General features: G+C 36.5%; 1 protein-coding gene across 1 annotated transcript in view; it reads left to right on the top strand.

Annotated features, from left to right (window-relative positions):
- Positions 1-5,367, top strand: part of sac (sterile affecting ciliogenesis) — a 515,109-nt gene extending 509,742 nt beyond the window's left edge. Inside the window, exon 20 of the mRNA XM_090399395.1 lies at positions 5,174-5,367. Within this exon, the coding sequence (XP_090255521.1) occupies positions 5,174-5,338 (165 nt within the window). The 3' untranslated portion in view covers positions 5,339-5,367. The remainder of the gene's footprint in view (positions 1-5,173) is intronic.
- The last annotated feature ends 15,768 nt before the right edge of the window (positions 5,368-21,135 follow it).

Raw genomic sequence — 21,135 nt, 5'->3', positions numbered from 1 at the left:
TTATCCATTTCAAGGAATACAGACAACACTTTTGCTTCAGACAGCTGTATAAAACAAACTACTTGATAAAATGACTTGCAATTTCACATGGATGCTTATGACAGCTGTACCAACACTTAGAAAAAAAAATCTTGTTGATAGTGTTGCTATCTGTGGTCGAGGCCGAGAACATTTCAGATCACCCTCGTGCACGTGTGTGTGTGTGTGTGTGTGTGTGTGTGTGTGTGTGTGTGTGTGTGTGTGTGTGTGTGTGTGTGTGTGTGTGTGTGTGTGTTCTATAATCTCTTTTTCATCAGTAATCTTTAATTTCTTTTGTCATTCATTTGTCTCAAAATCACTAACTTCTTCACTCAAGGTATAAAATCTACCATTGCTTTCAACATGTTTTCTTCTTAAGTATCTCCCATGTACTACTGACTTCTCTTCCTTCAAGTTCTTTCATCCATGGTACTACTGCAAGCCAGTTTCTAAGTCTTTAATAATTGCCTTCCTTATAATTCCACATAAATTCTGTCTGTCTTGATATCTCTACATGCCTATTCATCCTTCAAGTCAGGACTATGTGGTGTTTCTCACCAACTGGGGCAGGTATGACATCTCAGTCACAATCAGATTTTCCGATACTATGACCAAATCCAAAACTTTTGATCCTCACAATCCCTCCAACACGTGCTGCCTAAGTCAGTTATCCCACAAGAAATCTAAAAATTCATGTCCCTTAATAGTGCATGCTATCTCCTCTGGCCAGTTTATATATTGCTATAGTTGAAGTTCTCCATAATGATCACTTGCTTTTTTGCTTGCCTAAACTTTTTCTACTCATCACCATCTATATTCCCTGGTCTGGTCTATAGTACTCTCCCAATAAATATCTTGCCTTATAAACTTCCATCTCACACCACTCTTAAAACCATCAAAGCTATATTTCCATTAAAATTCTTCACCCTGAGAGGACACAGTTTCTCTCTTATCATGAATAATACTGCATCACCATGTTTATCTTCCCTGTCCTGGTGAAATATGCTAACCAAGTTTCACTGATACCAACAATCTTTAGAGAAACTGAGTCAATGAATGCCACAAATTCATTCCCTTCATTCCTACTGCTTCAAGCATTTGTATGCAGAAAAACCAGCACACTGCCAGTATTCTTATAGCCATTATTACTTCCTGCCATACTCTGCCTGTCTCTGCAATATATTGTATACCCTCTAAGTTTTCAAACCATTTTCTCCACATGATGCTATCCCTGCTACATCACATTCTTGCAATTCTTGTTTCCCTACCTGCACACTCACTTGCCCAGAAAAAAGTCTCTCCAAATGCCTGCATTCAAATGTAATCCATCTCTCAGATACAGTTCTCTTCTATCCTCAAATGTACTCCAGGCATCCACATATTCCAGACCTCTCCTACATATTCTTGCTATCATCTCATTCGTTATTACTGCTTTTCTCCTCTACTCTGCATTAGCATTCAGGGGCAAAACTCTCACTATCTTTCCTCAGACACATTTCTACTACACTAACCCTAACATCATCATCAGTTCTTGTGCTACATGATTCATGCTACCTCTCAGGTCATTAGTTCCAACCATTTCTCTCATATACTCTACATTTTCGCCTCTGTTCACTGCCATTGCCCTCTGCCACACCACTGAAAGTAATATCCATATGCACATCTTTCACATTCTCTTTACTCTCCAATACACTACTGGCGCCCACAAACTGGCATTCACCTAAAATACTTATTGAAATACTTATATACAGTGGTGAGCTATGGAAATTTTAACAAAAGGCTCGCATTGTCAAGCAAAAAAACGCCGTATTTCACATAAAAAACTTTTATTAATACAGCTTGTGCACAAATGCGAATCAAAAAAGTATGAGGGGACAATCAACCTGTAAAAGTTCTCATTTTTAAACAAATATTTCATGATCTAAACATGAAATATTTGCACACAATCATATGTGTTAATTTATCTTACATAAGAAAAACATTTTTTAACTATCAAAATATAATAAGAATAAAATCTTTTATAATCGCACATATGCAATAGTCTGCATTTTTTATAAATAAAATAAATTACTTTTTGTTTGCGATAGAAGTTTTTATGACAAACATTCTATAAATAATAAATAAATATTATCTAAACACAATAATAGTGAAATACGTTATATTTCTCTTTTGTTTTTATACTTCAAGTGATAATGAACGGTTTTGCTATACGATTGGCTACCAGAAGGGAGAAGGGTAAAGATAGTGCATGTGCTTATTTTATTTTCAAACTTGGTTGCATTTCGTTATAGAGGAGTTGAAACAATAATTCCAAATAATCTATACGCTACTGAATAGACTAATTTTTGTTAGACTACCATATGAGTTTGTCACTTAATATATTCTAAAAAATTATGTTTGTTAGGTTTTTTTTTGAAAAAATAAAAAAGTAAATAAGAAGAACAAGGGGCTTGAAAATCTGAGAAAAATTTAACAAAGGTCTCGCATGAGTCCCCTTATAGCTCACCACTGCATATATATCCCAGTGCTTCCCATTGCTTACATTTCATTCACACATATACTTTCTTGTTAATCACCTTCCACATGTTTAATCGACACAATGCATGTATGCTACATGCATAGCAGTCCACGAAATCAACTATGCTACAAATAACATAATCTTTAATTCTACATAAATAATTCTGTATAAGTTTTAGTGCATTGCTGTATATTTCCCGCAGCAATAATCACAGAACATCGCTACAAGAACATCGCATTCCACTGTCATCCTCCACATGACTGTCCTTGTTTTGAAATCATTTGAATTTTAGTCTTCACTGAGTATGTATCTTCAAATTGCATATGATAATGCTAGCTTGAGTCATTGAAACATGATGTTGTGAATATTTAGCTTATATTTTATTCCTGTTTCTACCTGGTTTAAATTACTGAAACTTGAACATGAATCACTACAACTACAGAAATCTGAATATGGAAAAAAAAAATGAGTCTCTCGTTACCATTATGGGAACATATTAAAAATGACACATAGGTAGCTAAATGGTTGACATACCATCTCTCCTACCAACTGACTTCAAGTTCAAACCTCATTGCTGGGTTGGATGTCTTTCATTGTCTTTAGGTGGTAGCCAAATTTCATCATCTTTTATGCAACCACACTCCCCCCCCTCCCACTTATTGGAAGCATGAAGTGATTTGAAAAAGTTGCAAGAATAATATGCAAGAGAACTGACAGTCCTCTATCCAAGCTGTTTAATCTAAGTCTCAGCTATGTAGGTACTGTATTCCAAGGTAATGGAAAATGTACATGATAGTTCCTGCAAGATAGAAGTAGCAAATTACAGTTCATTTATTATTATTATTATTATTCAGGCCTCCATGGAGTCAAAAGACTCATCATGGGAGGTCCTTTCTAAAAAACACAAGTCTATCAAGACTCATCGAGGGATGTCCCTCCTAGGAAACACAAAATTTATCATACCACTCCTTAAATGCATTGACTGTTCTCACTCTCACCACTCTATCCGGCAATGCATTCCATGATTCAACTACCCTCCACGCCAAGAAATCACTCCTCACCCGCTTTCTCACAGTTTCCTTTCATAGCTTCCAGGGATGGCCCCTTGTCATGACTCCTTCCTGCTGTTCAACCAAGCGAAAGAACTCCCCAGTGTCAACCCTGTAACCACTTCTCAACAGTTTAAAAGTCTCAATCTTATCACCTCTCCTTCTTCTATCCACCAAACTCTGCAGTCCACACTCTCTCAGCTGATCCTCATAACTAACATTGTACAGTCCTCACACCATCTTTGTTATCTGCCTTTGTACCCTTTGCACAGTTAATTTATCCCCTTCAAATCCTGGGGACCAGATCTCAGAACTATAGTCTAAGTGTGGTCTGATCAGAGTCTTATATAACGGAATGATAACCCTTTTAATCTCTGCAGGTCAGTGTCCTTCTCATTATTGCAGCAATCCTCTGTGTTACCTTCACTATCTTTGCAATATGTCCCCTAAATTTCAGGTTTTTATCATACATCAACCCCAAATCTCTTGTCTCCCCTACTTCCTGCAGTTTAACTCCTCCTATATAGTATGCAGCATCCCATCGATGTGTCCCAGACCTCAAGACCTTACATTTTATTGCATTAAACTGACACCCCCATTCATTTGACCATCTATCTAGCTTATTCAAATCCTTTTGCAGGGCTACCACATCTGCACTATTACTAATAACCCTTCCCAGCTTCGCATCATCCACAAACAACTGAATGTCCTCTTGCAATCCACAGACATTGTCATTGATATAAAGGTTAAACAATAGAGGTCCCAGTACTGAGCCCTGTGGAACCCTACTTGTAACCCTCTGCCTCCTTGAAACTGCCCCACCATACACAACTCTCTGATACCTATCGGACAGCCAATCCTGAACCTAGTTGACCAATTTAACATCCAGACCCATGTGCTGCAACTTGAATATCAGCTTATCAAGTGGCACCCTGTCAAATGCCTTTGCTAAGTCTAGGAAATTGGAAATAGGAAAAGTCTAACCAAGCGCAAAATAAACTTCCAGCATCTTTCTCTTAATTCAGAGTAATATAACAATTGCAGATAATGAGACCTTAATAAAGGTTGAAACCGGTCTGGGTAGTGGCCCTTACCTTAATGCATAGCATTATACATATCTGCAAAGAGATGTGCTTTGCATTATGGGAGATATTGAGACAAGGATTGATGAGAGAGCTTGGTCCACCTTTGCTGCGAGTTGCCTAAGTGTTGTACCACCTTACCACAGTCCTGAAGATATGTTCAGGTGCAAACTTTGTTTGCTTACACTTGGATAAATAATTAAACTAAATTTATTATAGTCTAACCAAGTGCAAAATAAACTTCCAAAATTTTTGGTTTTCTTCTGCATTAGATTAAAGATTAAACCAAGATTATGATTTCTTATGAACTATAATTTACTTACTATCTCTTAAGATTTATTTATCCATTTAATTTACTTTAAAATAATTTTCTTTTAGTTGTCTAGTTGTTTTGAAATGTTCATTTCAGCTTAGCACATTAACTGAACAAAAAATAAAAAATTAGGCATAAAACACACACCTAGAATAGAACAAGACCAAATTGTTGAAATATTTTTTTTTTTCAGGAAAATACTTTACTTGGAGGAAAAGAATTCATTGTTTCCATGGGAAAAGAAGAACATTTTGAGCAAAGTATTTTGGAACATAACCTCAGTGAAACTAGTCAAGAAGTACAGGATAGTACAGTAACTGAAATTAATAGTTATGACTCAGAACTAAATACGCAGTAATTATATCTGCCACTCCTTTATAATTTAGTTATGCAAAAGGGGAAAAATAATAAGATATAAATTGATAAGATATAAATACTTGCTTTAATTAAAAAAAAAAAAAAAACTAAATACAATATATAAACATAATCACTGAAAACATAAGTTTGAAGGGAAGAAAAAAACAGTACTTTGCATTAAAACTATTCCAGTGATATAATAGATTTAGTTTAATCCTTTATCTATTCCAGTGATATTTTTTTACTTCAAGATTAGAATAAGTGATTTCATGTATAATTTTTTTTGAAATTAGATGTCATTCAATATTTTAACATTAAAAAATTTTAGGTACAGAAGTTTCTTGTTTGTGCAAATATTGTACTAGATAAGAAGAGAGTTTATAAATAATTGAATCCATTTTGATGATTGTCTTATAAAGATTGCAATGCAGAATAATGAAAAATATCACTTTTCATCACTTGCCCCATAAATAGAGGAGGAGTCCGAAGTTTAATGAATACAACCTTTATAGGTTGTACTTTTCAAATATAGCAACAGGAAACATAAATATTGTCAGTTAGAGCCCCACCCCCCACCCAACCCCGAGTTATGTTTTGTACTTCTTTTTTGGCATTCCTTCTGCATGGATAACTATCTGATATCTTTCTGATATCCATCTACTAACTTATTGTCTGGTCCTCACAGTAGTGGCCATCAATTTGCAATTTGGAAATCTATCATACTCCTTTGCAAATGACCACAATATATGGCATTACACTTGTCATCTTCAGTCACTACCATATTAGAAAGTGTACCATGTATGCATACATACATGGTACACTGTTAATATGCTTTTGTTTAATTTTATTATTTTGCACTTAACTTATAATGTGGTTAGAAGGTGGCAAAAGGTTTTGGAGGCTACTGAGAATTAAAAATGGAGGAAAGAGCATTGTAACTGGAATCAGAAATGATAAGAATGACATGAAAACTGAAGTAATTACTTTGAAATATTAGTAAATGAAACAAGAAGTGACAAAACAGTGGTAGAAAATATTCAAGATTAATGCAATTGGGAATACATATCACTTGAAGAAAGCATGGCATCTGGAGCCAGAAATGATCAGATATGGAAAATAGAAGATTTATAGTGATTTCACTATGTAATTCAGATGGCCTGATCAGAAGGTCAAATTCCAAATGATTGGAGAAAAGCTCTTATAGTAAAAATCTATAAAAAGGAAAATAAAAGTGAATGTGAGAATCACAAGAGGATGTAAATTAATGTCGATTGCACCTTTGTAAAATATATGGTCTCTACTTTAATTAATATCTTTCTTAAATTTTTGCTTTATCTCTTAGTCCACTAAAATTTTCCTTTAGTTCTGCTCTTTTCTTTTAGGCTTACATGATGATCAGAATATATTTTGGAAAATTATGGAGAAAACTACCGTGTTGAGTAAAACTTTAGTTTAATATAAACCAAAATCAACACTTGACGTTTAGATCCTTATATCAAGATCATCTTCTGGAGCATATATACTATATACAGAGAAACATGCTGCACTACAATCTGCATGGTTTGCTAAAGTTACTGACCAACTGTTACAACAATTATTGGCCTGACCCCTGGTGGAAAAAAAAAAAAAAACCTTGACTACATCACCGCTAGAGTCCTATTATTATCTATTGGTTACAAAATTACATTGGGCTGGAGAGCAACATGTTTATATATATATATATATATACAGGGTGTTCGGGATAAATTTGACAGTTTCGTAAGGAAAAAGAAAATCTTTTTTGTATCTATTAAATTTAATGAATTGACAAAAAAACATTACAGGCAGAGTTAATTACAATACTATCAACAAGATTTACTCAAAATAACCACCATTAGCATCGATCACAGCTTCAATTCTGCTTCGGAACCTCGAACAAGCTGATGCTACAGTCTCCCTGGGAAGGGCCGCAAAAACTGTTTTAATTTTATCCATTAACTGGGCTTTTGTATTACTGGAAGTGCGATTGGTGTCTTTTTCAACTGCGCCCCATACAAAATAATCTATGGGGTTAAGGTCTGGGGAGTTTGGAGGCCAAACATTTGGACTGGTGAAGTCGTAGAAATTTTCAGACAACCATTTTTGACTTTTCCCAGAGGTGTGGCAAGGGGCCGAATCCTGCTGCCATACATACGGCCTACCATTGGCTACCCTTGTTATCCAGGGCTTGACTATAGTTAGCAACTCCATGAACAAAGCCCGAATTCCAATGCCAGGGTTCTTCAACACCTGTTCCTGCAGATTTGCAAGGAATTCTGCTGTACGAACGCAATCAGATCGTCTGCTAGGGATCTTTCTTCTTGCTACATCCTCGTAGTCACCATTGCAAGTCTCTAGTTCATGCCTGATTGTTTTTACTGTATTCAGGGAGCATTGGGCAGCAGTCGTAATATCCTTATTTTGATGGCGGGCACGAATCATCATGATACAAGTTATTCTCTTCCATGATTCAGGTGGGTTCCAGCTATCCATCCTTTCTGACATCTTGTATATGAATGAAGAAGGGTCCAAACTTTTAAATGAAGAGAAGTGTGTGTTAATACATGTAACTTACGGAAAAATATAATTAATTATAAATATGTCAAATTTATCCCGAACACCCTGTATATATATATTAAAAACATGATTATACATATAAATTTCAACCAGTTGGTATGCAATAGTTTCCAATACTAGCTGAAGGTTGCTTAAGGTCATAAAATATGCTGGGTACTAAATAGTAAGTAGGCTGAACATGTGCCATCCAGATTCTTGGAATTTTCATGCCACCGTTATTGTTGATATTAGGATGGTTAATCAGATTTTCGCAGGCTTCTTTAAATTTTCTTTCATACCAGGTTTTTGTATGGTGTAGGGAGCAGATACTTTTCCAATCAATTTGGTGTAAGGTGTTGAGAGCATGGTCTGAGAGGCCTGCTTCACCAAAATTGTTATATTTAATGTGTCTTTTGTGTTCTTTTTTCCTTATAAGGATTGTACATCCAGTTTCACCAATATAAGGTAAGTTACAGGTGCAGTAGATGCAGTCAATCCAGGATGTGCCATTCGGAGGAGAGGATCCTTAGAGGAGTTGAATATGTTTTTTAATTTTGTAGGTGGTTTAAAGGTGGCATTGAGATTATAATGGTGTAGGATTCTGTTGTTTTTTCTGATAACCCTTTAATGTATGGGATGGCTATGATTTTACTGTAATCTATATTCTTTTTTTGATGAAGTTTTATGAAGGACTTTATTAATAGCATTTTTGTTGTAGCCATTATTTATTATTATTATTATTATTATTATTATTAAACAAGACCTCATGGAGTCAAAGACTCATCTAGGAGGTCCTTTTATCTCACACACATCTCATCATACTGCGTCTTAAACACATTCAAACTCCTTGCAGACACCACACTCTCAGGCAAGGCATTCCAATCACTCACAACTCTGCACGAAAAAAACCTGCCTCTCACTCCCCTACTCACACCCTCTTTATACAGTTTCCAGGGATGACCTCTGGTTCTCCCTTGATCTCCCACTATTCTCTGTAGAACTTCTCCACCATTTATCCTATAACAACCCCTTACCAACTTGTAGGTCTCTATCATATCTCCCCTCTTCCTTCTCTCCACTAGACTCTGCAAATTACATCTTTTCAATCTTTCCTCATACTCGACATTCCAGAGGTCAGAAACTACCTTAGTCAGTCGCCTTTGGACCCTTTCCAACATCTCTTCATCCTTCTGAAAACCAGGTGACCAAATTTGGGCACAATAGTCCATGTGTGGCCTAATCAAAGCCTTATACAATGGAACAAGAATCTCCCTACTTCTACACGTCAGTGCCCTCCGCATCATTCCCAGAAGTCTTTGTGTTGTCTTCACAATTTTGGCGATGTGTCCTCTAAATTTTAGATCCTTATCCACTATCACCCCCAGATCTCTTATTTCCTCTAATTCCAACAATATATTCTCACTAAGCATAAATTCTGCATCCCATCTTTGTTTTCCAAATTTTAAAACCTTACATTTTGCAACATTGAACTCACATCCCCATTTGCTTGCCCAATTTATTCAAGTCTTCTTGCAAGGCTACAACATCTTCACTACTCTTTATGGTTCGTCCCAACTTTGCATCATCTGCAAACAACTGAATATCTCCATCCAAATCTTCAATATCATTAATTATTATTGTTATTATTAAACAAGACCTCATGGAGTCAAAGACTCATCTAGGAGGTCCTTTTATCTCACACACATCTCATCATACCAGGTCTTAAACACATTCAAACTCCTTGCAGACATCACACTCTCAGGCAAGGCATTCCAATCATTCACAATTCTGCACAAAAAAAACCTGCCTCTCACTCCCCTACTCACACCCTCTTTATACAGTTTCCAGGGATGACCTCTGGTTTTCTCCTGATCTCCCACTATTCTCTGTAGAACTTCTCCACCATTGATCCTATAACAACCCCTTACCAACTTGTAGGTCTCTATCATATCTCCCCTCTTCCTTCTCTCCACTAGACTCTGCAAATTACATCTTTTCAATCTTTCCTCATACTCGACATTCCAGAGGTCAGAAACTACCTTAGTCAGTCGCCTTTGGACCCTTTCCAACATCTCTTCATCCTTCTGAAAACCAGGTGACCAAATCTGGGCACAATAGTCCATGTGTGGCCTAATCAAAGCCTTATACAATGGAACAAGAATCTCCCTACTTCTACACGTCAGTATCCTCCTCATCATTCCCAAAAGTCTTTGTGTTGTCTTCACAATTTTGGCGATGTGTCCCCTAAATTTTAGATCCTTATCCACTATCACTCCCAGATCTCTTATTTCCTCTACTTCCAACAATATATTCTCACTAAGCATAAATTCTGCATCCCATCTTTGTTTTCCAAATTTTAAAACCTTACATTTTGCAACATTGAACTCACATCCCCATTTGCTTGCCCAATCACTCAATTTATTCAAGTCTTCTTGCAAGGCCACAACATCTTCACTACTCTTTATGGTTCGTCCCAACTTTGCATCATCTGCAAACAACTGAATATCTCCATCCAAATCTTCGCCAATATCATTAATATACAAGTTAAATAGTAATGGCCCTAAAACAGATCCCTGAGGCACTCCACTAGTGACTTTCCTTTTCCTGGATATTGCACCCCTATACACAACTTGTTGATACCTATCAGATAGCCAGTCTCCAATTCAATACACTAATCTAATATCCAACCCCATCTGCTCTAGTTTGACTGTCAACTTATCATGAGGTACTCTATCAAAAGCTTTTGCGAAATCCAAGTATATTATTGTGTATCCTTCTCCTCTGTTCAAGGAAGCAGTCACTTTATTGTAATAAGTAAGTAGATTACTAAAACACGACCTCCCTTTAGCAAATCCATGCTGTCCATCAAAGATTATACCATTGTTGTCAACCCAACTCTGGATCCTAGTTCTCACAAGCTTCTCCAACAACTTAACCACAACACCTGACACACAGATAGGCCTATAGTTTGATGCTTGAGTTCGATCACCTCCTTTATGAAGTGGCACAATCCTGCCCTCCTTCCACTCTTTAGGGACTTGACCAAGTGCAAGACTCGTATTAAAAAAATATGTCAAGGCAGGTGTCAACTCTCTGGCACATTCCTTCAGAATACGTGGTGATATATTATCAAGTCCCACAGCCTTATTTACATCTAGTTTACTCAACTCCCCAAACACCTCTTGCTTACTTACAGTCAGCTCTCCTCCCCATCATCAACTGCTCTTAATCTCTCCATGAAGTCACATTCACAAGATTTAAAGATCTTTATGAACTGCTCATTAAGTATCTCCACCACACATTCTGCAACAGCTGTCTTTATACCATTTCCTCCAATCAATGTCATCCTTCCACAATCATTCTTTCTTTTGCTGGCTACATATCGAAAGAACTCCCTAGGATTCTTTTTAGCTTCATTAGCTAACTGCTGTTCATACCTCTCTTTAGCTACTCTCACCAACCAAGTCACCCTCCTTGCCTGGTCTTTGTAGACCTCATGAAATTGGTTACTTACACTTCTCTTATGCTACCTCCACAATGCCCTTTTTCTCTGTATTGCATGCTTAATCTCTTTATTCATCCATCTCACACCTACCTTATTTAACCTTCTCACCCATGGTATACATTTAGACATTGCATCTACTAAATATTTTTTGAAAATCCCCCAAGCTGCATTGATCTCTTTTCCAGCTAACTCCTCATTCCATGCTACACCTGCAAGCTGTCTCCTGAGCTCTTCATAATCACCTCCCCTTGTAGTTCCACATATACCCTTTTTTCACAGGGGTCCTTGCACTGCTGGCAACCACCCAAGTAATCACCTCATGGTCACTTTCACCAATTGGTGGATGATTTGATACCTCATTGATAATTACATCCTCCGATGAGATGACCAAATCCAAGACCCTTAATCCTCTTGTGCCCTCTGTTACATACTGTCTGAGGTAGTTATCCCTCAAAAACTCAAGAAACTCATTTTCTTTACTTCCAGTTGCTATCTCTTCATTCCAGTCTATATTGCCATAATTAAAATCACCCATAATGATCACCCTTTTCTTATTTGCTTGGCTTATTTGACTGTACATTTCACTATCATCACTATCCACATTACCAGGTCTATAACAACATCCCACCAAGTATTTGATTCTATTCACTTCTATCTCACACCATACTGCCTCAAAACCACTGGCCCATTTCCCTCTTGCATCTCTACCTTGTATGGACATAACTCTTTCTCTATCATCAATAGCACTCCCCCCCTCCCTTTTTACCCCTTCTATCCTCACGAAACACATCATACCTTTCCATCTCTATTCCTGTCAGGATTCCATCCTCATCTAACCATGTCTCACTTATTCCGACAATCTCTGGGTGCACAGACGCAATTAGTGCAACCATTTCATCGAGGGATGAAATGGTGCAACCATTTCATCGATTTATAAATGTGTTGCTAATAATTTTTAATTCTTGTTTAAGAATTAAAAACAGAGCTGCAAATTGTTGTAGCTCTGTTTTTAAGGGTGTTAATAACTTCATATTTTTGTGATGGATGGTGGTATGATTTGCATGTATGTATTGGCCAGTATGTGTTGGTTTGTGGTAGACCATGAAGGATAGATTGCGTGAAGGAAGACGTGTGACCAGTGTATCCAGGAACAGGAATGAGTTCTGATTTTCAATTTCGATAGTAAATTGTATGCGTTCATGTTGTTTGTTCAGGTGGCTAAGAAATGTGTCTAATGTTTGTCGCCCGTGTGGCCAGATAACGAAAACATCTTCAACATATCTAAGCCACACTGTAGGTTTTAGAGTGAAGGAATCAAGAGCACTTTGCTCAAAGGCTTCCATATAAAAGTTAGCAATTGGGGGGGGGGGGGATAGTGGTGAGCCTATGACCATACCTTCTTTTCGTAGTAAAATTTATTTTGCCATACCAAGTAATGGGCGGAAATTTGTTCTGTAGGAAAAGAATTGTGTCATTGATTGGGACATTTGTAAAAAGGGCAGAAACGTCAAAAGTGACTAATAGATCATCTTTACCGAGTGCTATGTGTTTAATTTTGTTTATAAAGTGTTGTGTGTTCTTTATATAGGAGGGGGAATGACCTACCAACTCCTTGAGTGTTGATGCTAATTTCTTGGCTAGGTGATAATTAGGGCTATCTATTCCTTCAACTATCAGTCGAAGCAGCACATTTTGTTTGTGTACTTTAGGAACACCATATATTCTGGGAGAATGAGCGTAATGGGGGTATAAGTTTTTTTAACTGTGTCTGATGGCCAAGAAGTGACGGACTTAAGTAGTTTCTCAGCTATTTTCTTTATTCTGTTAGTTGGGTTATAGTTTACAAGCTGAAGGTGCTGTTATCAGCGACCAGTTGATTCATCTGTTGGATGAATGTTGACCTGTCAAGGACGACAGTGGCATTACCTTTATTCGATGACAAGGAGCGACCAACCACCAGGAAGCAAGTCAACTTATCTAGCCACACCTTAAATAATGGCCAACCTTGCACTACTGGATAAAGGCCTTAACTTCGCAATAGCAACGAAAATTGTGAATAAATTGGATTTTATATACCACATAGAAAGAGACATCTCCCTTCCTACTAATATAGCTGATAAAATTCTATTAGAAACCAACAATGTTCTGAATAATAAGAAAACTTTCCACAGCAATCTTACAAAAACAGAACTAGCAACAATCAAGTCATTGAAAGCTAATCAAGAAATAATCATAACAAAATCGGATAAAGGTAATGCCACTGTCATCCTTGACAGGTCAACATCCACCATTAGATGAATCAACTAGTTGCCGATAACAGCACCTATCAGCTTGTAAACTATAACCCATCTAACAGAATAAAGAAAATAACTGAGAAACTACTAAACTACTTATGTCTGTCACTTCTTGGCTGTCCCCTTACACCAAATTGATTGGAAAAGTACCCGCTCTCTACACCATATAAAAACCTGGTATGAAAGAAAATTTAAAGAAGCCTGCGAAATTCTGATTAACCACACTAATATCAACAATAATGGTGGCATGAAAATTCCAAGAATCTGGGTGGCACATATTCAGCCTACTTAATACTTAGCACCCAACATACTGTAGGAACTTAAGCAACCTTCAGTTAGTATTGGAAACCATTCCATACCAACTGGTTGAAATTTATATGTATAATCATGTTTTTAATATATATGTATATTAACATGTTGCTCTCCAGCCCAATGTAATTTTGTAACCAATAGATAATAATAATAGGACTCTAGCGGTAATTATTACTATTACTACAGGCAACTCCAGGGAGTCCTTAGACTCATCAAGGGAGCCCCAAACATCATGTTCACACAACTATACAACATTCTCACAGTATCTATCATACTTTGCCTTGAACTCACTCACCGTCATAGCACCCACAACAGACTCTGGCAGCTTATTCCACTCATTTACCACTCTAAAAGTAAAGAACCCAGCTCTAACACCCCTACTAACCACACTCTTGCCTAGCTTCCATAGGTGTCCCCTAGTTCTCCCACTACCAGTCCTGATCTCAGAAATATCCTCTGAATTAATCCTATAGAAACCCTTTAGTAATTTGAATGTCTCAATCATATCTCCCCTTTTCCGCCTATCAACTAATTTCTGCAACCCACAAATCTTCAACCTGTTCTCATATGGTTTATTCCATAGATCTGCTCTCATCTTAGTCACTCGCCTCTGGATCCTCTCCACCTCCTCCCCATTAAGAAGGAACCTAGGTGACCAAATCTGGGCACAGTAGTCGAGATGAGGTCTTATCAAGGCCCAGTAGTCGAGATAAGGTCTTATCAAGGCCCAGTACAGAGGTACAATAACTTGCTTGTCTCTGCTCGTCAAGGTATTTTTCAACAACCAAATGAGTTGATGAGCTGATTTAGCTACTTTTGAAATGTGCCCCCTAAACTTCATCTCCCTATCCACCAACACTCCCAAGTCCCTGGCCTCATCAATCTCTTGGAGTACAGTTCCACCAATGTGGTATATTACTAATCTTTTCACCCCAAAATGCATAACCTTACATTTTGTCACATTAAATTGACATCCATTCTCCTTAGCCCAGAACTCCAACCTATCCAAGTCGTCCTGCAAGATTTTGACATCTTCTGCATTCACTATTTCCCTACCCAACTTTGCATCATCAGCGAACAAATGAACTGTTCCTCTTAGATCCTTCCGCATATCATTAATCAACAAATTAAACAGCAGTGGTCCAAGAACAGAACCCTGCGGCGCACCACTAGTCACTGGCCTTCTTTTGGACTCTACTCCTGAATAAACTACTCTTTGATATCTCTCCATCAACCACCCACCTATCCATTTCACCAACCCTATATCCATTCCCATATGTTGTAGTTTACAGATTAGAATTCCATGTGGTATCCTGTCAAATGCCTTAGCCAGGTCCAGCAGTATCACTGTAAACCCATTACCATTATCCAGTTCAGCCGTCACTGTAATGTTGTGTAGTGATGTGTAGTAATATGTAATAATGTGTAGTAATCTGCATGAGTAATGTAGTACTGTAATGTGATGTAGTCAAGGTTTTTTTTTTTTTTTCACCAGGGGTCAGGCCAATAATTGTTGTAACATTTGGTCAGTAACTTTAGCAAACCATGTAGTTGTACTGCAGCTTGTTTCTCTGTATCTAGTGTATATGCTCCAGAAGATGATCTTGATATAACGATCGAAACGTCGAGTGTTGATTTTGGTTTATATTAAACTAAAGTTTGATATAAAACTACTGTGTTTTCACTCAAACACAGTAGTTTTCTCCATAATTTTCCAAAATATGTTTAGTTCTACTCATTTCTCATATACACACGCATTTAATACTTTACTCAACTTAACAATAATCAGCTTATCTTAGGCCCTGTAATTAATCCTTTCTAATCTTACTTATGCCCATATTGTTAGTGAAAGAGCTGTTAAAATTCGTAAACGTGTTAAAAAAACTTATATATATAGTGAATGTTGTTATGGCAGTTTCACATATGGAATTCGGTTGAAGAGAGTTAGCAATTCAACTCAACTGGCAACTTGCTTTTATCTTACCTTCGCGCGATTGCCGAAAAATATATAAATACTGGGGTAAACTCACAACATACATTGTCCAAGTATTACTTACCACTTCTGAAGATATCTATTGAGCCTTGGTTGAAGGAGGAAACCCTTCAACAATAAAAACCAATAAACAACAAGCAATTGGCTGAAATGTGGTCATGTGGACAACACATCTTCACTTCAGCTCTCTTTTATCATTCGTCATTCTGCTGCTACAAATTAAAATAGTGGCAGAATGTTCATTCCATGAACATTCTGTCGCTATTTTTTTTAAGTAATCGTTTTATTTTAATAATTTTTACTTACAAATTCAATTTTAATTTGTTTTGTTTGGATAATTAAAATATATAGATTTATTTGGTTAATTTAAGTCTGCCTGTGGACCACCTGTCCCATCGTCGTGGACCACAGATTGAGAAACACTGTTATAGGGTACTCTCACCTTATGTGACCGCTAATTCATAAGTAGTATAGAAATAGAAGACTGACACAACAGAAATAAAAAAAAAAAAAGAATGTTAATTAGGAGAAGTATTTTGAAAAAAAATTTAGTGTATTTAAACTTTTTCTTTTTTTTTGGGGGGGGGGGGAGGGCCCTTTGGTCCCCCTCCCTGGGTGCGCCACCGAGCAGAATGAATATTTATGAATTATGTTCATGCAATGAACAGAGTTCTGCACTTTCGATTGCACATTGACACCCATTTCGGTGTCAAAGAGATTTGCTGCCAGGAAAATAAACACACACAGAATTAACTCTATATTATTTATAACCAAATAATAATAAGTAAATAAACAAATCATATTTTTAGTCTAATGTCAATGTTCTCCTGTAGAGCAGTACCCTAGTTTCAATCATAATTAACAGCATTGTTCTAATAAGGTCAAGTTTTATTTACTTCGATTAATGAAACTACCATTTAAGAAGTGTCATTGCAATTTCTCAAGCTTTTAAATACTAACAAAACGGCGAGTATTGGATTACTGCTTTGCTTTCTCAATCAAATCATGCTAAATTGGCGAGTAATTTTTCAGTTTTATCGTTGGCACGTATATGCTATCCTATCTCTGGTATGCTGATATTCTTTCCATTCTACCCCCCCCCCCCCACCTCATGTTTTTGAGCACATCGATGAACTCGCGCTTCTCTCGAGGCCCGTACTCTGACGGTCTATTAGAACAGTCCGCCGGCATCTGTGATGTCGCCTGCAAGGCTTGTTGGTGTGACTGAACCCACGGACGTTGACTTGGCCAGCAAAGCGCAACCAAACTCTGTAACAGCAGCTGCCCTTGAAACACAAGGACATAACTTTTTTTTTAAGCTTTCGATAAACAATGACTACCTTAAACTCCAAACAGTATTTCCTTGATATAGATACCCACGGATACTTGTTTAGTCAATTTACTTCTTGTGTCTGACGAACCTTTGCGATAGAAACATTCCTATCAATAGATATTAATAGAAATGTGTCTTTGAACTCCATGTAGGCTTGAAAGTAATACTAATATCTCGCGAAACGTGAAACTGACGAATTATCCTGACCTTTCTTGAGAATCATTTAATTAGTTATTATAATTGAGGATTAATTACTTATGGCTTGGTTAATATACTTAAGAGCAGTGGCGTAGCCAGAGTGGAGAGGAGGGGGTGGTCCGCCCCGGGCGACACTTTTCATGGGACACAATTTTATTTTTCGACGATTCTTTTATTTATGTTATTAGTATTATTATGTGATACCTCCAGGGAGTCCAAAGACTCATCGAGGGAGAGTGTGCCAAAAGCATCGAACGATTGGACTCCTTCCAACTACTAACCACGCTCAGACTTGCTTAACTTTTTGCGTGCGCCATTAGTAGCAGAGGCTCTACCAATCGACCAACATGTTAACTTAGTAATTTTTACTTAAATAAAAGAGCAATAGGCTTCACTTCGGCAATGTAACATTATTTAAATTAAGGAGATATTAAATCCCACATTATTTCAAAGCCGAATAAGAAACTCAAAGATCGGAATCAAAGAGTTTCATGCCGAATATAGTAAACTATAAAAGTTTCGGCGGATTGTGGTGTGGGCCAAAGCCCTAGTGTTGAACTACGTGCTTTAGCTTACGCTACAATCCACCGAAACTTTTATAGTTTACTGTATTCGGCATGAAACTCTTTGATTCCGATCTTTGAGTTTCTTATTCGGCTTTGAAATAATGTGAAATAAATCCGTTTAATTTACATTAAAGGGATTTAATATCCCTTTAATTTAAATAATTGGTAATTTTTATTACTTAATTAATAATTAGTTTTTAACAACTATACGTACAACTAAAATAAACAAACATAAACATTGTGTTTTAATTTGTTTCCCTATAGGTCGTTTTGACTTTTTATAGTATTTTTGGTGTATATTGAGAGGGATGGCAAACTCAGGTACCGCCCCGGCCGGAAAAAGCTCTAGCTATGCTACTGCTTAAGGTTAGTTATCATACTAGATATGAGAAGATTGAAATAAGGACCAGACGGCACGAGAATGGAGTAAATATAAATACACGTGATTTTCATTAGAGTTATTTTGAAAATATTTTAATATGAACTGCATCTGTTTCCTTATTAAATTAAAATAAAGCAACCAATTTCAGTATCGGTCCAGAGTAGACATTTTAATCTACCATTCTACATGGGCTATAGCTTATTATTATATAAAACCTCCAGGGAGGGTACTTATTCTTCTACTAACTGTAACTACACCAACGCCATCTACCTCTTACTACCAACCACCACTAGTATTTCTAAAGACAGTCACAAACATCCATACCCACGGCGAGATTCGAGCCCGCGGCGTTTTGGCTGGAGAGCGGATACGCTAACCACTGGGCCAAATATTTTATTTTCTCAAAAGCATCTATGTACATTCGGACGAACTATTTACATATATACAATAAGTACATAGCATGCTTATTTCAGTTAACAATTTTCATTTACAACATGATAATATATACAATAAAATACTACATTATACAATAACATATATGCAATAAGTACATGACATGCTTATTTCAATTAACAAGTTTTATTTACATGATAACATGCCCAATATATTTTCACCTAGAGTCCTGTGCAATCTTTTGGCCAATTATTTTGCCATTTAACATCCATTGAAATATTAAAATATTTTTACCTTATCTGAAAACTATAAGACATATACTTTCTCTTATGCAAATAGATATATTCATTACTATACAATATTTCTACATTTATATATACATATTTACATTATGTGTTTAGTTTTCTATTCCATTATTTTTCCTTTCAGAGTGAATTGTATTGGCTTGTTTTCATGTTTTTTCTTTATGGTGGGGCTTTTATTTCTATCATTTGTATGTTTTTTTCATATTCTTCAGAGATAAGGCCTATCTTCCGCCATTGATGTTTTGTTATCTTTTTTCTGTTTATTGTGTCTGTTATGATTTCATTTAGTTTGTTGAGTTTTTGCATTATATCTGGGCCTGTATCTATTCCATAAATTCTGTCAAATCTGTATGTCCAGATGGAGTACATTGTTGTTATAATTATAATTGCTTCGGTTATTGTTATGTTTCCGTCCTTTAGCCAGAATAGTGTGTGTTCTGTGACTGGTTCTTTGTATTTTATGAATTTCTGAACAGTGTTCCATATTGGAGAGGTATGGGGGCAGTATAACATTATGTGATATAGTGTTTCTGGTTCAGGGCAGAAGTAGCATTTGGCTGGAGCTTGGAGTGGAATACCTTTGTGCGCACCGTAATCTGGTAGGTAGACAAGCGTGGTGAATTAACCACTCGGCTAACCAGGCCGGCATATGATTCCTTCTCTTCTGCTTTTACAAGGTTTGACCAAATTGGTTGAAATATCCAAGTGCATGATGTGATGGAGCATGCGCCAAATCGTTAACAGGGGTTAAAAATCCTGCTTAAAACTATTTTTTGTCTCTTGAATATGAGATGTATGTAGGTGCATTCAGAAACTACTACTGTAGGTACAGGGAAAAAAGAACACTTGCTAAAGTTTTCTGTTAATAACCGTTAGGAAATAATTTTATTCAGTGCGTGATTGTTTTTCTAAATTTTGGAAGCATTAATGTATAAATAGTCTTCGTTTAAGTTTTGTATAATTTATTTTATATTATATTTAAAGTTTCTTAAAGAATTATTTTCCACATTGCAAGTGAATATTTTATTTCTTATAATTTTCAGTATGGTGGTATTATTATTATTAATTCACAGTCAAACAGTAATAATAATAATAATAATAAAACGTGTAACGATATAATCAAACTTTAACTGGCTGATGTGTCCAATTTGAGCCTTATTCATAAGCTTAGGAATCAACTAGATATTTTCCCATAAGGTGAGATGCCCCTGGCAATGCATTTGAGGTGGTACTATATTTGGGAAGCTCAATATTTCCAGATGCTTCATAAATAAATGAAATGTGCAAGGGAAAAACAACTTCAGTCCACGATGTTGACTTCCGAAAAAAACGCAATTAAATTTTCCTTGTTGTCAAAATGCAAGTAAACATAGCACAGCAAAATAAAAAAAAATAGATATGGTACATTCATGTATATTAAGCATAATTAATTTAAATAATTCAAAAAACAAATAGCAATTAGGTTGAATTCACAAAAATTGGACTGGAGTTGTTTTTCCCCTGTACCCTTCAAATGCTCCTGTGACAGTTGCAATTGTTGTTGCCCTTTTGTTCTGCAGACTGAAATTCGTTGAATTTCAGCCTCCAGATCCCTATATTTGGACAATCACTTTTTGTTCTGCTCTATTATCGCTTAATATTGCTTCATCAATGAACCACATATGTTGTTCAGCTACAGTGATGCCTGGCATATTATATTCCAGATGTCCATCTGTACGAATTTTAACTTAGCATTTCCATTTTTAATAACTTTTTCATTTCTGCGTTTCCAAGGGATTTTACAAGTTAGGAAACCATATTCCTTCACAAGCTGTAGTGCAGCCTTTGCAACCATCATATCTTACTTTATAGGCTATATGAGCATTCTTGCTGTAAGAACCAGTCAGGTTCCTATCCACGAAAGGTTTATTTGTGAACCTATAGTACATTCTTACCTTGTGTGG

The sequence above is a fragment of the Typopeltis vanoorti genome, chromosome 10 (assembly GCF_054136105.1).
Source record: "Typopeltis vanoorti isolate ZY-2024b chromosome 10, IOZ_Tvanoo_1.0, whole genome shotgun sequence".
Taxonomy (NCBI): Eukaryota; Metazoa; Arthropoda; class Arachnida; order Uropygi; family Thelyphonidae; genus Typopeltis; species Typopeltis vanoorti.
The sequence above is the reverse complement of the archived record's forward strand: the minus strand, read 5'-3'. Positions and strand labels throughout refer to the sequence as shown.